Source organism: Eptatretus burgeri, chromosome 6 (genome assembly GCF_056783735.1).
Source record: "Eptatretus burgeri isolate ZD-2024b chromosome 6, Ebu_testis_v1, whole genome shotgun sequence".
In the NCBI taxonomy this organism is placed as follows: Eukaryota; Metazoa; Chordata; class Myxini; order Myxiniformes; family Myxinidae; genus Eptatretus; species Eptatretus burgeri.
In genome coordinates, this window is record NC_140966.1 from 30,625,988 (window position 1) to 30,646,509 (window position 20,522).

Sequence of the window (20,522 nt, forward strand, 5' to 3'; positions counted from 1 at the left end):
GCAGGATATCTCAAAAAGTTATGGACAGATTCGAAATTTGGTCGAAATATGGACGAAATTTGGTGGACAGCGTGGGTGTGTGACAAGGACGAATTGATTAGATTTTGGTGAAGATCCGGATGCAGCTACTGGAATTTTTTAAGTGATTCTTCATCATACAGATATGGCCAAAAACTATGCAGAGCACGATATCTCAAAAAGTTGCAGATGGATTATGACTAGATTTTGTGGATGAGTTGGGTAGGTGACAAGAACAAGTCTATTCAATTTTGGTTCAGGACCAGATGCAGAGCCGTCCTATCAGTGGGATACAAAATGTAAACAGTTCAGCCTGGCGGAGGTATGTTCTCTCCCGAGTGTCGTTCAAGTTGCATATGGGATACACAAGGAACGTCAAAGCAGGAGGCCATTTGGCCCATCAAGGATGGCAACTGTTACTTTAACCGTGGCTGCAAAATGCAAAAGGTTGCTACTTGCAAGCATCACTTTAATCATGACACACAAAGATTTGCTACACCAAAGGAAGCAAGACGTGGACCTTTTTAAAACATCACCGGGTTTATTGGTCATTAATAGTGGGTGAAGGAGCCGCGAAAATGAGACAAGACATCCAGCGGGAGAGACAGTGCTTGGCAGAACAAGTGGTCTGAACAGAAGCAACGTCTTATCATTATACAAGCGCTTACAAAATCCGCCAAACAGGGTAAGGTTTTCCATAAAAACTAAAACATAAAGAGTAACTGACACGGTTGCTCGCGTTTGAAAGACAGAAACACTAACAGTATTATCTACACACGTTACATTTACCATATTACCCATGTGATTTTGGCAAGGGGCAAAGGATGGAGGAGAGATTCCAGGTGGAGAGAAAGAACCGAGATAGAATCCAATATCGATGCTGAAGAATTGAGGTTGAGATGGCTGTTAAGCATACAGTGAAGTCCCTGTTCAACACTCCAAGTTGCTTGCCGCAGACATGACGAGGATTTGGGCGCCACAGCGCAGGACGCTGGATCAAAGCGTTGCCGTTTGGGAGTAAACCACCTAACCCACATTCACGGGCGGATCTGGGTCACAAAATACAGGCTGTTTGCGTAACGGGCAGAGTGAACGAGACAGACAGACGGACAGGGCAGAGTAAGAGGCAAACATCTCCTCTGCTCTTTTATTTTATTCTTCTCTATTGGACCGGTTTCCCACAAATTTGCCGAAACGTGGACAAAACACGACACGAACTTAACACCACAACCACCCCCTCGTCCCTTTATGCCATGTAAAATTTAGGCAACGAGAGAAAAAAAAATCACCTGTCACTTCCTGCTACTCCCGTTTGTCCTTGGCACGAATACGCACGTACGATTACTCTCATTTCACTCTATCAAGAAGTCGCTGTCGAAGAATCATCTCCCAGTCTGGGATCACTGGTGTGATTCGCCAACCATCCAAATTCGGCTTCTCTCTTGCACTGACATCTTGGTGACAGGGTATTCTGACCACAGGCTGGATACATAACCATCATAATGCTGTAGAAAAGGAAACACTCAGTGCTGCAACCCTGCACAAGGACTTAACCCTTCCAGCGCTTGGCCACTGGAAAATATTTATGGAAATTACAACTTAAACAACGACAGCAACGACAGAAAACTTGCACCAAATATGTCTACTTGTGATACGCAAAAACAAATCAAATAGCAATAACAATATACAAAATAGCAATGCGTTGGCAATCCGTTGCTATAATTCCTGTATTCCCGAGTGGCTTAGCCCGGAGAGTGTGGTAGGCGAGCCGTGGATGGGCAGAGGCAGGATTGTACAACATGGCACAATAGGTCATAATGTTTCGTGTGGAGAACTAACTAGGTAGGTCACTGGTCGAATTATCGAAGAAACAAGTGGAAGAAGGAGGGGGAGGAGAAAAGTAGGAGGAGAACAGAAGGTTTTTTTTGGCAGATGAATATGGCATGGCAAACTTCAGTACCCTTAGCCTGGCTTGCACAATGGCACAAGTGTGTGCTCGAAACCAGACTGAAAGCAAGGGTGTGTTTACTTTTCCTTAATCTCCCTGCTCGTTTTGGCTTTCATTAACATGTGCATCATACTTTTCACCTGATATGAAGATGGCAAATAGAAGTAAATATAGTTGGAGGAGGAAGAGGGGAGAGGAATGAGGAGGTGAGGTAGGAGGGGCGGGGGGTGGTGAGCGGGCTAAAATAAGCAGGAGAATGAGATAAAGGAGGAAGAATGGAGATTAGGAAAGAAAAGAAAGCAAATATGAGAGCAATGCAATATCTAAATGTGTCAAGCTGTTGCTTTGCAGCCAGACCATGGCAAACGGGCTGGCGGAGGGCAAGAAAAAACAAATCAGTTGGGAGGGAGCCAAAGGGACAGAATGTGAGGACGGGTGAAGGTGTTGGAAATGACGACTCGACGGCTACAGAATGGTGCATGGCTTCTTATCCTTGAAGGGGTTTTCGGAGTTTGGGATTCCGACGAGCAGTGGATCACTCTTTGCGTGCTCATTGCAGTATCGCATGAGGTCTGAGGATGCTTTTGAGACCTGTGGACAAATGATCGAGCAAAGTTCCATTTGGGTGTCAAAACCTGCATGTATAATGCACCCAAAAACTTCATACAGCACAAATGGCGGTGCCAAAGCATCTCTGGCTAGCGAGAGAAAAAGGATCTACAGATAAAAAGCAAAGCACAGGTGTGACCCGACTTCAAAAGGATCTGCACTGCCTCAAGGGAAGGCCTCCGTGCCCTTCCGCTCGTCACTAAATCGCCAAATCTCACAAAACTCTCACCCCCTCCGGGACTCCTTTTCAACAATCCATTAGATGGTCACCCCCTTTGAAACCAATGCTCCAAGGCCTTGACTGCAATTGGATATCAGACTTTCAAAATATGAAGGGAATAAAATGTGTCTTCGCTTGGTGTTCAAACACCAAGAAGGTCATTCACACCAGCGTTAAGAGGAAACAAAGTGTCGGGTCAAGTGGAATTAAGTACACCCCAAAATGCCTTTGCAGAAACAGATTATGAACCATATGCAAATGGGATTTATTTTCCTTTCAGCATCCTTCACAGGATATGGCTCAATTACAATCAGCCATAGAGCCTGTCAACCATACATCGATTTTTTTTTTCTTTTTTTAACTCCATTGCAAACAAATCTCCTCCTTGCAGACTCATAGGGCCGGGCATATTTTGTCTACGAGGTATATTCCACAATGTGGATTCATCATCCAACCAGCCTCAAAGTCTCAAACAAGACCCCACCCTGATACCTTTATCCTCTCGAAGCTCGCCTCTATCCGCAGCTGCTCCACCATCTTTCGCGCCTGGGCAATGTTATTCGTGCTCGACATTGCGAGCCAGCTGCACGTGCTTCTCGGCCCTATGGGCCTCCCTCCACCTGCACGACACACAAGTATTGTCAACTGGGGGTCAAGGTCAGGCCAGGTGGAGATTCAGATCAAGTCAGGCAAATTAGTTTTCATAGCATCAAGCAGGGCCGCAACGACTGGCAGGACAACCTCCGATAGCAGTTCATCATGTACCTTGCCCTATGCAGTGTTGGTGCTGCCGAAGCAATTACTAAGCTACAATTCTGGAGGGGTCACCAATTTGACTCAGGAAGTCAGGGCAGAAATTTTGTTCAGGGTTCCGGCAATAGCTTGCCTACAAATCGTGAAGAAGACCATGGTATCCTTAACATCCACCAACCGATACCAGCAGACGGAACACCCAGTTTAACATCCATCAACAGATTTATGAATCTGTGAAACACTGTGATAACAGTTTATAGCTGGGTCACGTTTGAACCCAGGCTGGACGGCTTCGAAGTGAATGTGCATCCCTGTAAGCCACCTTGCCAGCCATAGCAGGATTCAAGAAAAGGAAATATAGGAAGCTAGTTTTGGACAGTTATGGATCAGTGATTCAAGATATAAGTTTGTTTTCAAAGTAAAAAAAACTAGCATCCGTTGAAGACAAAGTCCTCGATATCTCCTGCCATAGTAAATGAGGACAAGTACCAAAAGGCACCAGTTCAATTAATTCTTGATGTGTGTACCAAATTTCATAAATAAATAGTTAATAGTTTTGCAACTATGCTCTGGAAACAAAGGTTAACCTCAATTATTTCTTAATACCCAACTTGTTTCCATGGAAAGTGACAGAATTTTTTTGGGGGGAAATCTCTACATATCAAAAGGCACCAGTTCACCACTTGCTTGATATGTGTACCAAATTTCGTAAATATATCTTGAGGGGATTTGTAGTTAAGCTCCAGAAACGAAATGTGATGGATGGACGGACGTACGGATGGCCGTATGGAACCCATTTCTATATCCCCCGCCAACTTCGTTGGTTGGCGGGGGATAACAAAACCCAGATATCATACAGAGACTGCCGACCACATTCCATCTGAAATATTACATGGGTGTTGGGTATGCTGTTGTTATGCAGGCATTGGTGCATATTGCACGATTCATGGGATGCATGCGGTGCTCTTCGAGAAACTTGCACGAGGTTCTGGACTGTCAGCATCCAGAGTGGTTGCCGAATGTGCTGCTGCTGCAAGTGTGGAATCGCTGCAATCGCCTTGTCTGTGCAGGGGATTTGAAGTGCACCGAGACTCCGGCAGTTTATAGCAACAGAGCTGCGGCAATTGATATGAACCAAGTAGCAGCGGCGGCAAGAGGTCGAAGCAGCTGGTGCAGATTTGGAATTCTGCAAATTTGAATTGCTGTCACAAACAGGACACGTCGTGATGCAAATCTGGCACGAGAGGATCCTCCTCATCATCAACTGTGTACACGTGCTGTTAAAATTCCCACGAGGTACTTGTTGAGAATTAAATGCACCTGTACTGTGTGTAACATTGGTGTGTTAAAATTGAAATGACAACGTAACCCTCGAAGCTTTAAAAACTCAACATTTGATGGAACAGTGTTGTGCGGCCTACTCCAGGATGCACCGATACCCATTAGCACAGCTGTTGTGTCGTGAGTGGTTTCGTACACTCAACTACTGTGTAGCATGCATTGTGGTCAATTTTAGGTGAAATGCTTGCAAATTATTTCATTGGTAAATATTTTTACATGATCAAGTGGCTCGGCCATACTTTAACTATACAGGCAAATATGGCAGCTCCACCTACCCCCCCCCCCCACTTGTCTTTTCCTTTGCCTTACTTCTACTTTCTCTCAATATCTCTTCTTCTATTATTATCCTGACTTGTTTTATTTTTTTTTTAAATGTTTTTGTTTTTTACAACTTGGGCCCTTAACAGTGATATGAAGAAAATATATGCCTCTTCCACTCTACCAAACCAAAATGGATCAAAATATATCGATTACGAAAACTACAGCTCGAGTATTGGTCTTGTACAATAAAATGTTGAAAGATAACTGGTTAAAATTAACATATGCAGCGACCATAAACCAAGGTGAAGCCACCCAAACGGCATTGGCCTTTGCTCGCCTGGCATTCCTGCCAAGGCCCATCCTCTTGCATTACCAAACAGCTGCCAGCTGGGCCAGACTTTGAACTCGTAATGTCACAGTGAAGGCCAGGCAGTCTCTCCTAGGTCACACCTCCGACATCATTTGACGCCCAACTCTGGCAGTGGTAAGCGTTTAGAAAATTGAAGCAGGCACGTATTACAATGAAGTCTCCAGGGATGGAAAACAGTCAAATTATTGTGATTATCGTAATTGTTCATGGCAATGCACGCAAGGACTCAGGGAGTTTTTGTGTTGGGGGGGGGGGGGGAGGTGAAGGGGAGACTGTAAACATCAGCATGACAAGTGGCATCAGGGGGAAAACAGGCAGTCTGCCTTCAATCCTACATCTCTCTCCATTTATGATTTCTGTTCTGGGGTGCTCATGACTCTGCCTCTCCATATTATGTGCCAAGATGGCTTCCGGGAAAACATCCAAGACAGAGGCAGCTGAGCAGTTGCGGTATGCAAGGCGCGTGGCACGAGCCCATAGCGTCTGGTCACCGAACCCCGAAGAGAGAGAGAGAGAGAGTGAGGAATTCTGCAATAATTGCCTAAAAATTGCTTCTTGGGAAGAGTGAGTGGGAAACGAAGGTATGACTGAAAGAAGCAAGGAAAGCAAGTGTTTGAGGGGGACACGTTTATTGGAGAGCATGAGAGATGCCAACCAATGAGCTTGCAGCATTTAGCAGATACCAAGCAGCTTGCAATATTTGCACTTCACATATGTATGAAAAGCACCATGCCAACACTACTCGCAATCCTCTCGTACAATGGTGTTAAACCTGTGCAATACTGGAGAATTCCAGACTGTAACCATTAAAGAATGCAGTGCATATTTTGTATCCACAGTCATGTTGCTCCCTGTCTACATCACAAAACCGACATCATCCAAACATGGCCTTAGGCAGCTGCAAATTGTTTGTTCATGAGGGGGCTAGAGAGGGAATGGGTAACGGAGTGAGAAGAGTTGAACATTTATTTTTGCTTTGTTCGTCATTGTTAATGAATTTGAGAGAGAAAAGAGAAACGAGAGAAAATTTCAGGGGTCAAGCCTTTTTCTAATTATATGCTTGTTACAGAATGCTTATTCCTCCTCCACGCTATGGTTGTTACAGAATGCTTATTCTTCCTTCTCCATCCTCCACCGGCAACCTTGTCTGATTCTCCTTGACCATCAAACCACTTCATCCCCTGCCCATCAAGAATCTGACGACACTGTACAATGGGTCGTACTGTGGGTGTATGATGAACCTGCCAAGATTAGGCTGGGAAAAAACACGTAGGGAAACCCACAGGGTTGTTATCTGCGGCGCTAAATTAAACCTGCACTGCACCCGTGCTCGGATGTCTGTGCAGGGATGTGACCGGATGCAGTTTGGGAAAGCACGCAATAGGGAAAATGGAACAAACAAAATAAATTACAGGTAAAGGGCCTCCCTCACCGGCATTAAATTAGTGTGAAACAAGACGGTTGCAGGCTCACTCATAATCACAAGATTGGAGAATGACAATTGGCATTAAAATAAAAATTGTTTGGAGGGGGGAAAAAAAAAAAGGCAATAAACGCTGTTATTGGAATTGGCGGTGTTTCAGTGCAGTGGAAATCATTGTGGTTCCCTGAAACAGCTTTCACTTCCTGCGTGTGAACAGACCCAGGGACGCGTTTGGCACGTTCCAGCGACATCGGTTACGGTGGAGCACCCTGCTATTGCACCCGCAGCCTCTTCCCTTTCTTCTAAAGCCACGTAGATTTCCTCGCTCATTTCCACGGTGGCCAGCTCTTGCCATACAAATTCCGAACAAGCTTCTGAAAACGTCGGAAAATGCCGTTTGATACTGGAATACGGATATTTTGTCACTGGGCTGTGTTATCGAGTTGGCAGGCAACCAGACGGCTTATCGCATTCAAGTTCAGCAACGGTTGCAGATTTAAAGATACCATCTCACATTTCAAACAGACCGCAACAAAGGCTTTGTTGGCCAATCAGTGCATTTGCCTACAATATCAGACTCCGTTTTATGGGCTAACAGCATACACCTTGCCTCAAAAAGCTTTCCTTTAAAGTTTGCTTTCGCTTCTTCGGACACGAATGAAGCATGGGGGCCTTGAGAAAGCGAGGGTGTGAGACGATGACAAAACAAAGAGACACTGTGCTCACTGGTGAATCAGAGAATGATGCAAAGATGAGTTCCCTGCAGCATGAAGTGACAGAGAACACTGAAAGATTACTCTGATGAGTTTGGGCCAAGGTGCTGGTGAGTGGGTAGAAAGAGTAGAAAGGAAGGGGGTGTATCGAGTTGGGGGTGGCATGCGTCACATTCAGTGGGTAATCTCTGTTGTTTGGGTGATCGTCCATTTCGGACCAGGATTAATACTGTGAAACGTGTCAGGCGATCCAAAGCTACCGTTTTCATCATCCATTACAAACATCTCAAAATAAAGCTTCAACCTCATCATGACATTGTGTTGCCATAATTCATGTCATGCAATGTCATTAGGATTCGAATTATTCACAATGTATCGGCCTCGATGAGCAGAAAGTTCACATCTCAGAGCATCTTCCCATCCTCCAGTAGCAGCATCGACCCTCACTTTCATGGTTGCAAGGTTTTTTAATAGGTAGGAGGTAGGATTCTCTGCTATTATTCAAAAAATGTAACTCCTTCTTGGGGTCATTGTCAAGTCCATAATTGGGGTTCAAATAGATCCTGTCGTCAGACTTGAACAATGGTGTATCTGGACTCATTGTTCCAACTTTTAAATTTTTTTAAAGTTCACATGTTAAGTGTCGACGGCACCCATGATGACAAACACCATAACTTTTCCATCAAAAAAACCTATCAGCATAGCCTTTACTTTTGGGGTGATTTTCAGTGGTACGTATTGCAGGCATTCTGCCGGAAAGCTCTGACGCAGCTGATGTTAACTCTTCGAACCCCGCTGTGTTACGTCATCGTGACTCTCCCTTCTGCTCGTACCAGCTATAATATATGCTGCCACCTCAATCGACTGTTTTATGCCAAAAATTCTCAACAGATCACACAAACTTACCATAAAAAAAGGCAACTTACACTGACAAGTGCAATGAATAAATAACAACATGACATAGCAAATGACAAGGATGGAAGAGTGTGAAGCTAAAAAAAAGAAAAGAAAAAAAAAGATGCATACTTTGAGCACTGTGAGGGCCATGTTGTGTCTTCTGATACTTTCCTAAAAAGATTACACTACGTGCTGAACATGCTGCAATCTGAAATGTACAGAGGTAAGTTTGGAGGCCAAAACATTTATGGGTTGTCGATCTAAAGTTGTATTTGAAGACCAACTCTGAGCTACGAGCCGCTCGTCAGGAGTTCCACCTCTATCGATCAAATAAGCATCCCCAACAAGCGGAATGTCCTCCAAAGCATCAAGTCACCGGAAGATGCTCAAGAAAGACTTGGCCACATCTTCCAAAGAACCATGAGAGTGCAAGCGGTCGAGGGAAACGGCTGGACACAAATAGGCAGGCGGATGAACAAATGGGAAAAGAGGGGGAAAAAGAGAAAGAGAGATAGTAACCTGCAAGCAAGCAGGGTGGATGTGGACATGGTGAACAGGGATTTCTCTACAACTCGACTACACGGATACCAGTTGGTCGTGGGGGAGGGAATCCAGCCAGTCAGCACGGTGCGGAGCTAAAGCCAGAGTTATAAGTATCGATAACACAGACCAGCACTTTAATCACCTGATACACAGGTATTTTCACATTGAAAATTTAATTTAATACAGAAATAGAAGCTCTGAGATATTCTGAATCGTCAGACAGCTAGTTGCACGGGCATCTTTCTCAGCCTTGTGAGCTGTACCTGTTTTCTTAAGCATAGTATTTACTTAATTTGTATAATATAAAACATAAATACGAGGGAAGACTTGGGCTGGGACGTTTTCTGCTCAGCAAACAGATTGAGGAACAATGCAAACAAATTGCAATAACATTCCTGGAAAACACTGGCTGCACAACCAAGCAACTGCTGCATGAGCAATAGAATGGCCTGCTGGCCAGTGTCCACATTTCCTGCACCTGGAGCTGCGATGCAGCCTGCACGCGGCTCGACTCGTGTTGTTTTGCAGGGAGTGCGTGGGTAAGGTGGATAGGAAACAAAGCAGGGGGTAGAAGAATCGTGAGCATGGAAGGAGGGGTGGGGGAGGGGGGCACAGATGGAAAATGATTAGAGGATGGTGGAGTGCCTGGGAGGGATGTAAAGCAAAGAGCAAGCAGAAAACATCAAAATAAAACAAAGCAAAAAAAAACAAAAACAGGTGAAAATTTTGGCAGGTTATCGAGATTGAGGTGGTGCAAAAAGATGGTCGACATCTCCACTGGCCAATGTCACAGATCAGCATCCAAAAGGGGTAGTTTGCATAGTGAAGCGGATGTGTAAATGTCTAAACCCGACTGGCAATTTTACACTGAACCTCCTCGATCATTAGAAAAATGAGTTATTTTCACGGACATGTATATGGATTGGGATTGGAAAGGTTTGGATAAGATATGGGAAAGTGAGGGAGGGGTAGTGTCAGAAATAAATGAAAGATAAAGGGTAAGGAGTTGGATGTGTGACCTATGAGGTGAGCTGTTTGGACAGTGGAAAGTCATAAGTGGCAGGGAAGACTAGAGGAGAGGCTATATGGTGAAGATTAATATGGCAAGGAGGTGAGACTGGCGTGAGGGTAATTGAAATGGTTTATGAGGCTTTCACGGGGCGCGAATGCCTCATAAGAGGTACATTTCCGGGAATGTCAGAGCAGGTGGGTTGGAAATTTCAGGTCGAAGGTTGTACCGGGAACACATTCGAGGCAATGGGAAAGCCTTTCAGCAGAGAAGCAAATGACAGTTGCTTTTGCACATCGCTCCGTTGCTTTCCTCCAATGAACATCAAGCCCCCTCCGGAGTCCAGAAAGCTCTGACGCAGTGATGTTAACTCTCCAAATACTGCTGCGGGTCAAGTCATCATGACACTCCCTTGTGCTCGTGCCAGCTATGACGTGCTGCCAACTTGATCATCTTCTTTATTCCCAAATTCACCAGATCACACCAAAATGCAATAAAAACAACAATAATGATTAAAAAAAACAACTTACATTGCCAAATGCAATAAAAAAACAAATAACAACGCGAGATAGCAAATGACAAGGATGAAAGTGTTAACCGAAAAAAAAAAGAGAACGAGATAGAGGATGGAGGCAAATATTCGGTTCGGCATCAACAGCAAACCGGAAATGTGGTCGTGTGAGCTTGGTAGACGTGAATTCCTGGTACACAGTGTGGCAGGAAACAACTTGAACGGCACTTGGTAGAGCGCATGCCTCTGCCAGGCTGAACAGTTTGCGTTTGTATTCCACTGGTAGGCCGGATCCACAGCCGTACCTTAACCAAAATCTATTCAACTTGTTCTAGTCATCTATCCAACTCATCCACCAAGTTTTGTCATATTTTGTCCACAACGTTTTGAAAGAGCGTGCAATAAATCGTTTTTGGCCACATCTCTCAATGATGAAGAATCACTTCAATTTTTTTTTTTTTTTGAAATCTCAGATCTTGATCTTCACCAAAATCTAATCAATTCATCCTTGGCAGACACCCCACCTGCCCACGACAGTGGCCTGCAAAAGTATTCACCCCCGACCAATAATGCCACATTTAGATGAATTACAAATTATGTAGAAACAATTTTTCCAAATGAATATTTTTATTCATAACTGATGAGATCAAACTCAATACAGTTATAGTTGAAGGAGGTTACATGGCAGGAATACCTGAAAAAAAACAAGGACAAATGTGTCCAAGAGCCGCGTCCGAAAGGTTTTGTCTTCACCAGAAGAAGAAGAACAAGAACAATAAGAGGAAGAAGAAGAAAAAAAACAAACAAACAAACAAAAAAACAACAACTTCGGATATTTCGTCACGCGCCTTGATTGAGCCAATAGCGAGACCCGTCATGGACGATCATCATTCATGACGACAAAATAGTGTATTCACGAAATTACAATACATTAAATGGAATAATCTTTAAATAGTAACGTGAACTTTTCGAAACTTTAAAGCAAATGTCCGAATATATTTAAAGGTTGATGATAGACGCTCTCAAAAGGCACCGTAGATGTGAGGATGTGTACAGGTGTTTAGTATTTAAGGAGATCCGGATCCTGTATATAAAAGAGCCGAGTCCTAAAGGTTTTGTCTTCACCAGAAGAAGAACAAGAACAACAACAACAAGAAGAAGAAGAAGAAGAGGAAGAAGAATAAAAAAAAAACAAACAAAAAAAACTAGAGGGGGAGCACTCGGTAGAGTGCAAAACCTCCGCCGCCAATACTGCTAGGTCACTCAAGTGAACCTGATATCCTATTCATTCAATTTGCTGTCAACAGCGCTCACAGAGTTATAGTTTGCAACTTTCCCTTTTACTTTGAACTTTTACATACTCAATTCATTCGTCATAACGAGATTCTTTGAGACAGAAATTGATTTTACGTGGGTAAATCCACCTGAAGTTCCAAAAAGAAGAACGAGCCGAAAGAAGAAGAAGAAGATATCCACCTGAAGTTCCAAAATCAGCCGCAATTATAATTTTGGCATGTTTTTTTGTTGGAAATCACTTATAACATGTTGAAATGCAAAAAAAAAAAATCGAAATTTTGTTGAAAAAAAAGTTGCAAAATTTTTTTTTTCTCTAACAATTTTTTTTGGGGGGTGGGGGGGGTTGGAAATCACTTAAAACATGTAGAAATGCAAAAAAAAAAATTCAAATATTTTTTCAAATTGGCCGTCATAGTGGCCATATTGGATTTTGGACCAAGTCCAAAATCTCATGGCATGATCCTTGGACCAGACCTAACCCCCCACCAAGTTTCGTCGAAATCCGTCGAGGAGTTTTTTTCGTAATACTGTTCACAAACAAACAAACAAACAAACAAGCAGTCATAGACTGGTACTTACGAAATCATCAACTTGACATCTGACCTTGTCTAATAAAAGGTGTCTCGAGAGAAGGTCGCGACGTAAACCAGAAGTTTCTACATTGTTTCTGTAGCAAACCATCAAAAATCGAATGTTTTGGATGTTTGACCTCACTGTGACCTTGACCTTCGACCGATTTTGACCAAAATCTAATCAGCGCTAGCCACCACCCTCCTGAATCACGTGGTGTAATTTGACATTGGTAGCTTCTTCTGTTCTCGAGTTATCATTTTTTGGATGTTTGACCTCACTGTGACATTGACCTTTGACCGATTTTGACCAAAATCTAATCAGCATTAGCCATCAGCCTCCTGAATCACGTGGTGTAATTTGACATTGGTCGCTTCTTCCGTTCTCGAGTTATCTGTACCAAACCATCAAAAATCGAATATTTGACCTCACCGTGACCTTGACCTTTGACCGATTTTGACCAAAATCTAATCAGCATGAGCCATCACCCTCCTGAATCACGTGGTGTAATTTGACATTGGTAGCTTCTTCCATTCTCGAGTTATCGTGCCTACAACCAAACAAACAAACAAACAGAAACGGAAGTCATCAGTACACTTACGAAATCTTTAGATTTCGTAAGTAACAAACAAACAAGCAGTCATAGACTGGTACTTACGAAATCGTCAACTTGACCTCTGACCTTGTCTAATAAAAGCTGTCTCTTGAGAAGGTAGCGACACAAACCAGAAGTTTCTACGATGATTCTGTACCAAACCATCAAAAATCGAATGTTTTGGATGTTTGACCTCACTGTGACCTTGACCTTTGACCGATTTTGACCAAAATCTAATCAGCACTAGCCATCACTCTCCTGAATCACGTGGTGTAATTTGACATTGGTAGCTTCTTCCGTTCTCGAGTTATCGTGCCTATAAACAAACAAACAAACAAACAGAAACGGAAGGCATCAATATACTTATGAAATCTTTAGATTTCGTAAGTAACAAGCAGTCATAGACTGGTACTTACGAAATCGTCAACTTGACCTCTGACCTTGTCTAATAAAAGCTGTCTCGAGAGAAGGTAGTGATGCAAACCAGAAGTTTCTACGATAATTCTGTACCAAACCATCAAAAATCGTAATGTCGACCAAAGCAAAAATCTCCATTTCTCCACGCAATTATTTTATATTATTTTATCAAAGTCACAAAACCATAATATTCGGCCATCCACCAACAATCTTTACATAAGCTGACGGCTTAGCGAGTCAGGAATGCGACGATAACCTTTATTGGGATAAAAAATGACTTTTAAACACCATCTTTATCGAAAACACCGTCAGCGCACACACGGAAAACCTTTACGTGACTCAACGACGTGTCTGCTCGAGCACGCTGCACCACGTGACGACCCGTGACGCGTCAAGTGAAATATTTTTTTTATACAATCTTTAAACGGCTCCAAAACATCCGATTTTTCCCAGAATTTCGACAACCGAGTTTTAAGCGTCCTAAGCGATCGCAAAAACCAAAGACAAAATTAAAATCGAAGCTAAAACGAACTCGTAACGTCGAGCGAAGCAAAAATACTCCATTTCTCCACATGAATTTATGGAATTATGTTTCACCTCACTATGAACTTGACCTCTGACTGATTTTGACCAAAATCTAAATGGCGCTAGCCATCACCCTCCTGAATCACGTGGTGTAATTTGACATTGGTAGCTTCTTCCGTTCTCGAGTTATCGTGCCAACAAACAAACAAACACACAAACAAACACACAAACAAACACAAACAAACAAACATAAACGGAAGTGATCAATATACTTACGAAATCTTTAGATCTTGTAAGTAACAAACAAACAAACAGAAAGGGGTAAAAACAGTAACCTCAATCCATCTTCGATGGCGGAGGTTAACAACAACAACTTCCGATATTTCATCACGTGCCTTGATTGAGCCAATAGCGAGACCCGTCATGGACGATCGTCTTTCATGACGAGAAAATAGTGTATTTACGAAATTACAATACATTAAATGGAATAATCTTTAAATAGTAACGTGAACTTTTCGAAACTTTAAAGCAAATGTCCAACTATATTTAAAAGTTCATGATAGACGCTCTCAAAAGGCACCCTCAATGCGAGGATGTGTACAGGTGTTTAGTATTTAAGGAGATCCGGATCCTGTATATAAAAGAGCCGAGTCCCAAAGGTTTTGTAAGAAGAAGAAGAAGAAGAAGAAGAAGAAGAAGAAGAAGAAGAAGAAGAAGAAGAAGAAGAAGAAGAAGAAGAAGAAGAAGAAGAAGAAGAAGAAGAAGAAGAAGAAGAAGAAGAAGAAGAAGAAGAAGAAGAAGAAGAAGAAGAAGAAGAAGAAGAAGAAGAAGAAGAAGAAGAAGAAGAAGAAGAAGAAGAAGAAGAAGAAGAAGAAGAAGAAGAAGAAGAAGAAGAAGAAGAAGAAGAAGAAGAAGAAGAAGAAGAAGAAGAAGAAGAAGAAGAAGAAGAAGAAGAAGAAGAAGAAGAAGAAGAAGAAGAAGAAGAAGAAAAAGAAGAAGAAGAAGAAGAAGAAGAAGAAGAAGAAGAAGAAGAAGAAGAAGAAGAAGAAGAAGAAGAAGAAGAAGAAGAAGAAGAAGAAGAAGAAGAAGAAGAAGAAGAAGAAGAAGAAGAAGAAGAAGAAGAAGAAGAACAACAACAACAACAACAACAACAACAACAACAACAACAACAACAACAACAACGCGGAGCTCTCTTAGCGAGACGCGGCTAAAAACATGTACAACTCAAAATTCACTGGTTGAAAAAGTATTCAACACCTTAGGTCAGTACTTGGTGAAAGCTTTTACAGCAATGACTGTTACGAGTGTTTTTGGGTAGGTCTCTACCAGCCTTGCGCAGTGACGTGGTGAAATTTGATGGGGATCGTCGATGGACTGCAATCTTCACGTCTCGCCACAAATGTTCAATTGGGTTCAAATCAGGTTCAATACCCAGTTTCAGATTAATGGCTGACTCAAATAGGTTTTCATCAAGGATTCTCCTGTACTATCACCGTACACTGCCCCTTCTGTCCCGACAAGCTTGCCAGTCCCCCATAACGTGATGCTGCCACCACCATGCTTGACGCTAGGGATGGTGTTGACTGGGTGATGTACAGTGTTAGGCTTGAGTCAGAAGTAATGCTTTGAATTTTGACCAAAAAGTAAATTTTTGTCTCGTCTGACCACAAAACATTTCTCCACATGCCTGCAGTATCATTAAGATGCTTTTTCACAAACTCCATACGAGCTTGAAGATGCGACTTTTTCAGTAATGGCTTCTTTCTTGCCACCTGTCCAGATGCCAGCTTTGTGAAGGGAATGCAATATTGTTGATTGATGAACACTGACCCCCATCTTGGACATATAGTCTTGTATATCTTTCAAAGTCATTGTTGGATTTACATTAACATCCCGAACCAGTTTTCCTGTTTTCCCGACTGCTGAGTTTGGATGGGTGAACTGATCTGGGTAGAGTCTGGGTGGTGTGATACGTCACCCACTTCTTGATGATGGATTTCTCCATACTCAAAGGGATAATGAGTGACTTTGAAATCTTCTTATAACCCTCTCCTGAACGGTGCTTCTCCATCAATTTATGTCTGACTTCTTTGGAAAGCTCCTTGGTCTTCATGTTTCCCTTGTTGGTTGACCAACTGAGTTTCACCTTAAAACTCCTTCGATAAGTGGGAGAGTTTAATCTCCAAGTTAAACCACTGATTACATAGAGGTGAAACCGATTACACTTATGTTGTAACCTTTCAAACAAATAATTTGCTGCTGATGTGATTTAGGGTTCATTACACAAAGGGTGTGAATACTTACGTAACTGAGACTCCTCTGATTTTTAGCTCACCCAGACTTTAGTCTGGTGAGCTTATGCGATCAAGCAGTAGGTGAGTGAGTGAGTGAGTCAGTCCGTCAACACTTCAGTCATTATCACTTGAACCAAACATACAATTTTGATCAAACTTGGGCACAAGCCTCCTATCTGATGCCTAACGAAGGTGCATTTACCGCACCAACATCTGCGCTCATTATGGGGTTCTATGTGGGGATGGGGTGGGGATTTGAACCCCCCCCAAAATAGGTATTTGCTCTCTTCTCCAAAACGTACTAAACGTACTAAACGTACTAAACGTATCATCCATAACGTACTAAAGTTTGTTCATGACATTAAAACAAACAAACAAAAAATCAGGCTCCAAAGGAGTTTGTGAGGGGTTTAAATGTCTGTTGCTCCTGATTCAGGTGAGCTTCCGGATACATGGTCCTATTTTTCTCTGTTATTCTAACTTGTTCACATTGTATCTGTATTTTTTTTTAGCTTTATCACTTTGGAGTAGTTTGTGAAGACTATATATTAAGTTTGATTTGAAAGCATCATGAAATAAGCTCAAGTGGCATCAAAATGTGAAAACTTTGGGGGGGGGGGGTGCTGAATACTTTTTGAGGCCACTGTAAGTTTCATCTGAATCCATCCATAACTTTTTGAGATATCATGCTCCAAATCATTTTTGGCCCTATCTCTCAATGGTGAAGAATCACTTAAAAAAAAAATAAACCAATGTCACCCGCAGGGTGACCCGTATCTTGCCAAAAGGTGACCAAGTGTGACTTATTTAAGGTCCCACTGAGGTGAACAGAGCTGCTATCCACCAGGAGCGATTCCTTGAGGAATATCTGCCTACGAGAGATTCCGATGAGAATCGTTCTACAGAGTAACCATGAAAAATATGCGTTTGCCTCATAACGTCACCAAATGACGTCATAATGTCTCAAGCTTGACATATCTAGAAAGCACTCATTGAGGTGTTCAATTTGAGGTACTACACGATATGGTTCCTAAAACTTGAAAATTTGACCTTGGAGTCAAATATGTTTGACCTGAGGTGCTAACCATGAAGGTCAAGGCCAATCGCCACCAAAAATTTATCAGCTGAGGGCCAGACCATGAACTATATTCCCATGAAGTTTGAAGACTATCCGATCAAAATAACTCAAAAAATAAGGGTTTCGTCGACTCCCATGATTTGCGACAAAGTCACCTTGACCTTCAAAATTGTATGCGCTGAAAGGGACCTCTATAGGTCTCTGATATGCGAAGTTAAAAAATTTTCCAATGATAACTGTGCTCTGCAGAGTGATTTATACGTGATTACAGACAAAAAAAATAAATTAATAAATAAATTAAAAAAAACATATGAAGGTCAAGGCCAATCGCCACTAAAAAGTAATCAGCTGAGCGCCAGACCATGAACTATATTCCCATGAAGTTTGAAGAAGATCCGATCAAAATTACTCAACAAATAAGGGTTTCGTCGACTCCCCTGATTTGCGACAAAGTCACCTTGACCTTTGACCTTGACCTTCAAAATTTTGTGCGCTGAAAGGGACCTCTATAGGCCTCTGATATGCGAAGTTACAAAAATTTCCAATGATAACTGTGCTCTGCAGAATTTTTTATACGTGATTACAGACAAACAAACAAACAAACAAAAAAAAACAAAACATACAAGCTGACTAACATATCTTGCAAAAACTTCGTTTTGGCAAGATAAAAACAGAGTTCATAGGACAGGATACCCCATGCATTGTTCAAGTATATACTTCAATTTCATTAAAAAAATGATTTTAAAGATCATTAAAAAAATCTGGAAGTGTAGCATTACTGAAGCAGTTTTATACACCACCCTAACTCATGGTAATAAGATGATGTTAAGTCTCAGTAGCTAGCTATCGTGTGCAGTCTGTGGCTGCTGGTTGCATCATTTCTCGGCATGTGGCCATGCCACTGCTGCAGTGGCCCCTATTGGCAGGGCACTGTTACTCATTTTGCCGACCTCAGAAGGATGACAGGCTGTCAACCCCACCTGGTGTTAATGCAACGGCCAACAGGGGCTCAAACAAAAGACCCTAAGATCTTAAGCTAGCCACTTTAACTGTAAAGCCAACACCAGGCTTAGTCTCATTTTAGGAGATGGAAACTTTATTGATGCACTCTCACATGCCACGCCATCTCATGCTATACATCGATATATAGCATGGTTCTTCGAAGTATTATGAAGGCGATTTGTGTTCTACAGTGTTCAAGTATATAATCCAATTTAAACAAGGAAAAAAAGACATAAAATGTCATAACCCCTGTTGTTTTAGTAATTTTGTTGAACAGAGTTTAAATGGTAATTACATGTATTTACAAATAAAACGGCTGCTAGTCTGCCAGTCGGCCATCTTTCATCAGATTGCAAAATAAAGTGAGGGGCATGTGTACGCCACAATATACTGTGCTTGTGGCAAGTTTGAACAAAATTGGACCATGCATGTCTGGGAAATGGTTGGGGACACATTAAAGTAACAAAATGGCCACCAGTCGGCCATCTTGGATCTGATCTCAAAAAAAAGACAAGCACATTAGGGTGCTTCATAATAGGGGGTAAAAAATAAAAGTATGAATATTCATGCTCCCTGGGTGTGCCTTTGTTCCATTTGACAGTAGAAACATACATACCAAATATGAAGCAGACTGGAGGATGTTTAGGGGTTCCTCAAGTTGACACAATATTGTTGAAATTTGCCAAACTGTAACTGACAACTTGCCGTCGAATGTGCACAATGCAGTACACTTCACAATTAATATGGTTGTTTGATATTTTCATTGGAATAGTATATTACATTGTGTAAATTACGTGTATTTTGTAAATATGAACTTAAATTGTGCCAACTTGAGGAACCCCTAAATATCATGGAATTTTGTTCATTTTTGACCTATAAGTTCTTACGGGGTATTGGAACAAAGGCAAAAGCAGGGAGCAGCAAAAATCAAACTTTCATTTTTTTGGAACACCCTAAAGCACATGAAACCCATCATTTATTATCTGTGTGCCAAGTTTGAACAACATCGGTAAATGCATGTCCAATAAATTATTGAGGACGTGTTCAACGCTGGGTTTTCACAACTAAAGTGGCTGCCAGTCGGTCATCTTTAATTGCATCGCAAAACAAAATTATGTGCATATGCAAACCATCATGTGTCTTCTCTGTGCCGAGCATGAAGAAAATTGGTCCATACATGTCCGAGATATGGCTGTGGACGCCCGCTCGGACACAAAAATTGACACCAAATCGATAAGCCCCCTTTTTCAGTGGACTAAGTCCAACAGGAGCTAATAAAGGTTTAAAGATGTTTAAAAACGTATAAATAAATCCTTTCTGGGTTTTCCCACAGTTTTACCCAGTATCAATTACATCACGATCTAACAGTTACATTAGTTATTCGTGCCTGTTGTTTGTGTCCTTTATAACATCCTTAAAAACAGTAAGTTTCCTGTTTGGAGATGATTTTCAATTTATTTTTTTGACTGCCAGGCAGGCAGAGAGTAAAAAAAAATAACAAAACAAAAAAACACTCCTCTCTGCACATCTGCAGTCACGGAGAATTCAGAGCCAAAGTACGGTAAGATGTCAAACTTGTCTTCCTATTCATGTTCCGATTCGTGTTCAAAATTCAACATTTGATTTTAATAAATTCTTCCTCAATCATAAAATGATAAGACAGACAGACGGACATGAACCGATTGCTAAACCCTGCTTTTTGCTTTGAGTGCGTGGGGTAGTAAATTAAGAAAAACTCATATCCGGATCCGGATCTTCACCAAAATCGAATGATTTAGCCATTCTCTGACTCCCAACCTGCCCATTACGTTTTGTCCGAACACGTCCATAACTTTTTGAGATATTGTGTTATCTATCGTTTTTTGGCCCGATCTAACTCTCAATGGTGAAGAATTACTTAAAAAATTATTACATCTGGATTGTCACCAAAATCAAATCAATTCATCCTTGTTTCATGCTCAATGTGTCCACCGAGTTTTGTCCGAATCTGTCCGTAACTTTTTGAGATATCGTTCTCACAACAAACAGACAGACAAACAGGAGTGAAAACATAACCTCTGTCCACCTTTGGTGGCGGAGGTAAATATAAACCAATGGCGCCCAAAATGATAGCATGATAAAAGCAAAAG

The 20,522-nt window shown here is 41.9% G+C and overlaps 1 protein-coding gene across 2 annotated transcripts in view; it reads right to left on the bottom strand.

Annotated features, from left to right (window-relative positions):
- Positions 1-537: 537 nt before the first annotated feature.
- The window catches only part of GNG7 (G protein subunit gamma 7), a 154,529-nt gene continuing 134,544 nt past the window's right edge, over positions 538-20,522 (bottom strand). For both annotated transcript variants that reach the window (XM_085884458.1, XM_085884459.1), the window contains 2 exons: positions 3,288-3,415; positions 538-2,557 (listed from right to left, as the gene is read on the bottom strand). In XM_085884458.1, coding sequence (XP_085740584.1) covers positions 2,432-2,557; positions 3,288-3,368 — 207 coding nt within the window. In that variant the 5' untranslated portion in view covers positions 3,369-3,415 and the 3' untranslated portion in view covers positions 538-2,431. The remainder of the gene's footprint in view (positions 2,558-3,287; positions 3,416-20,522) is intronic.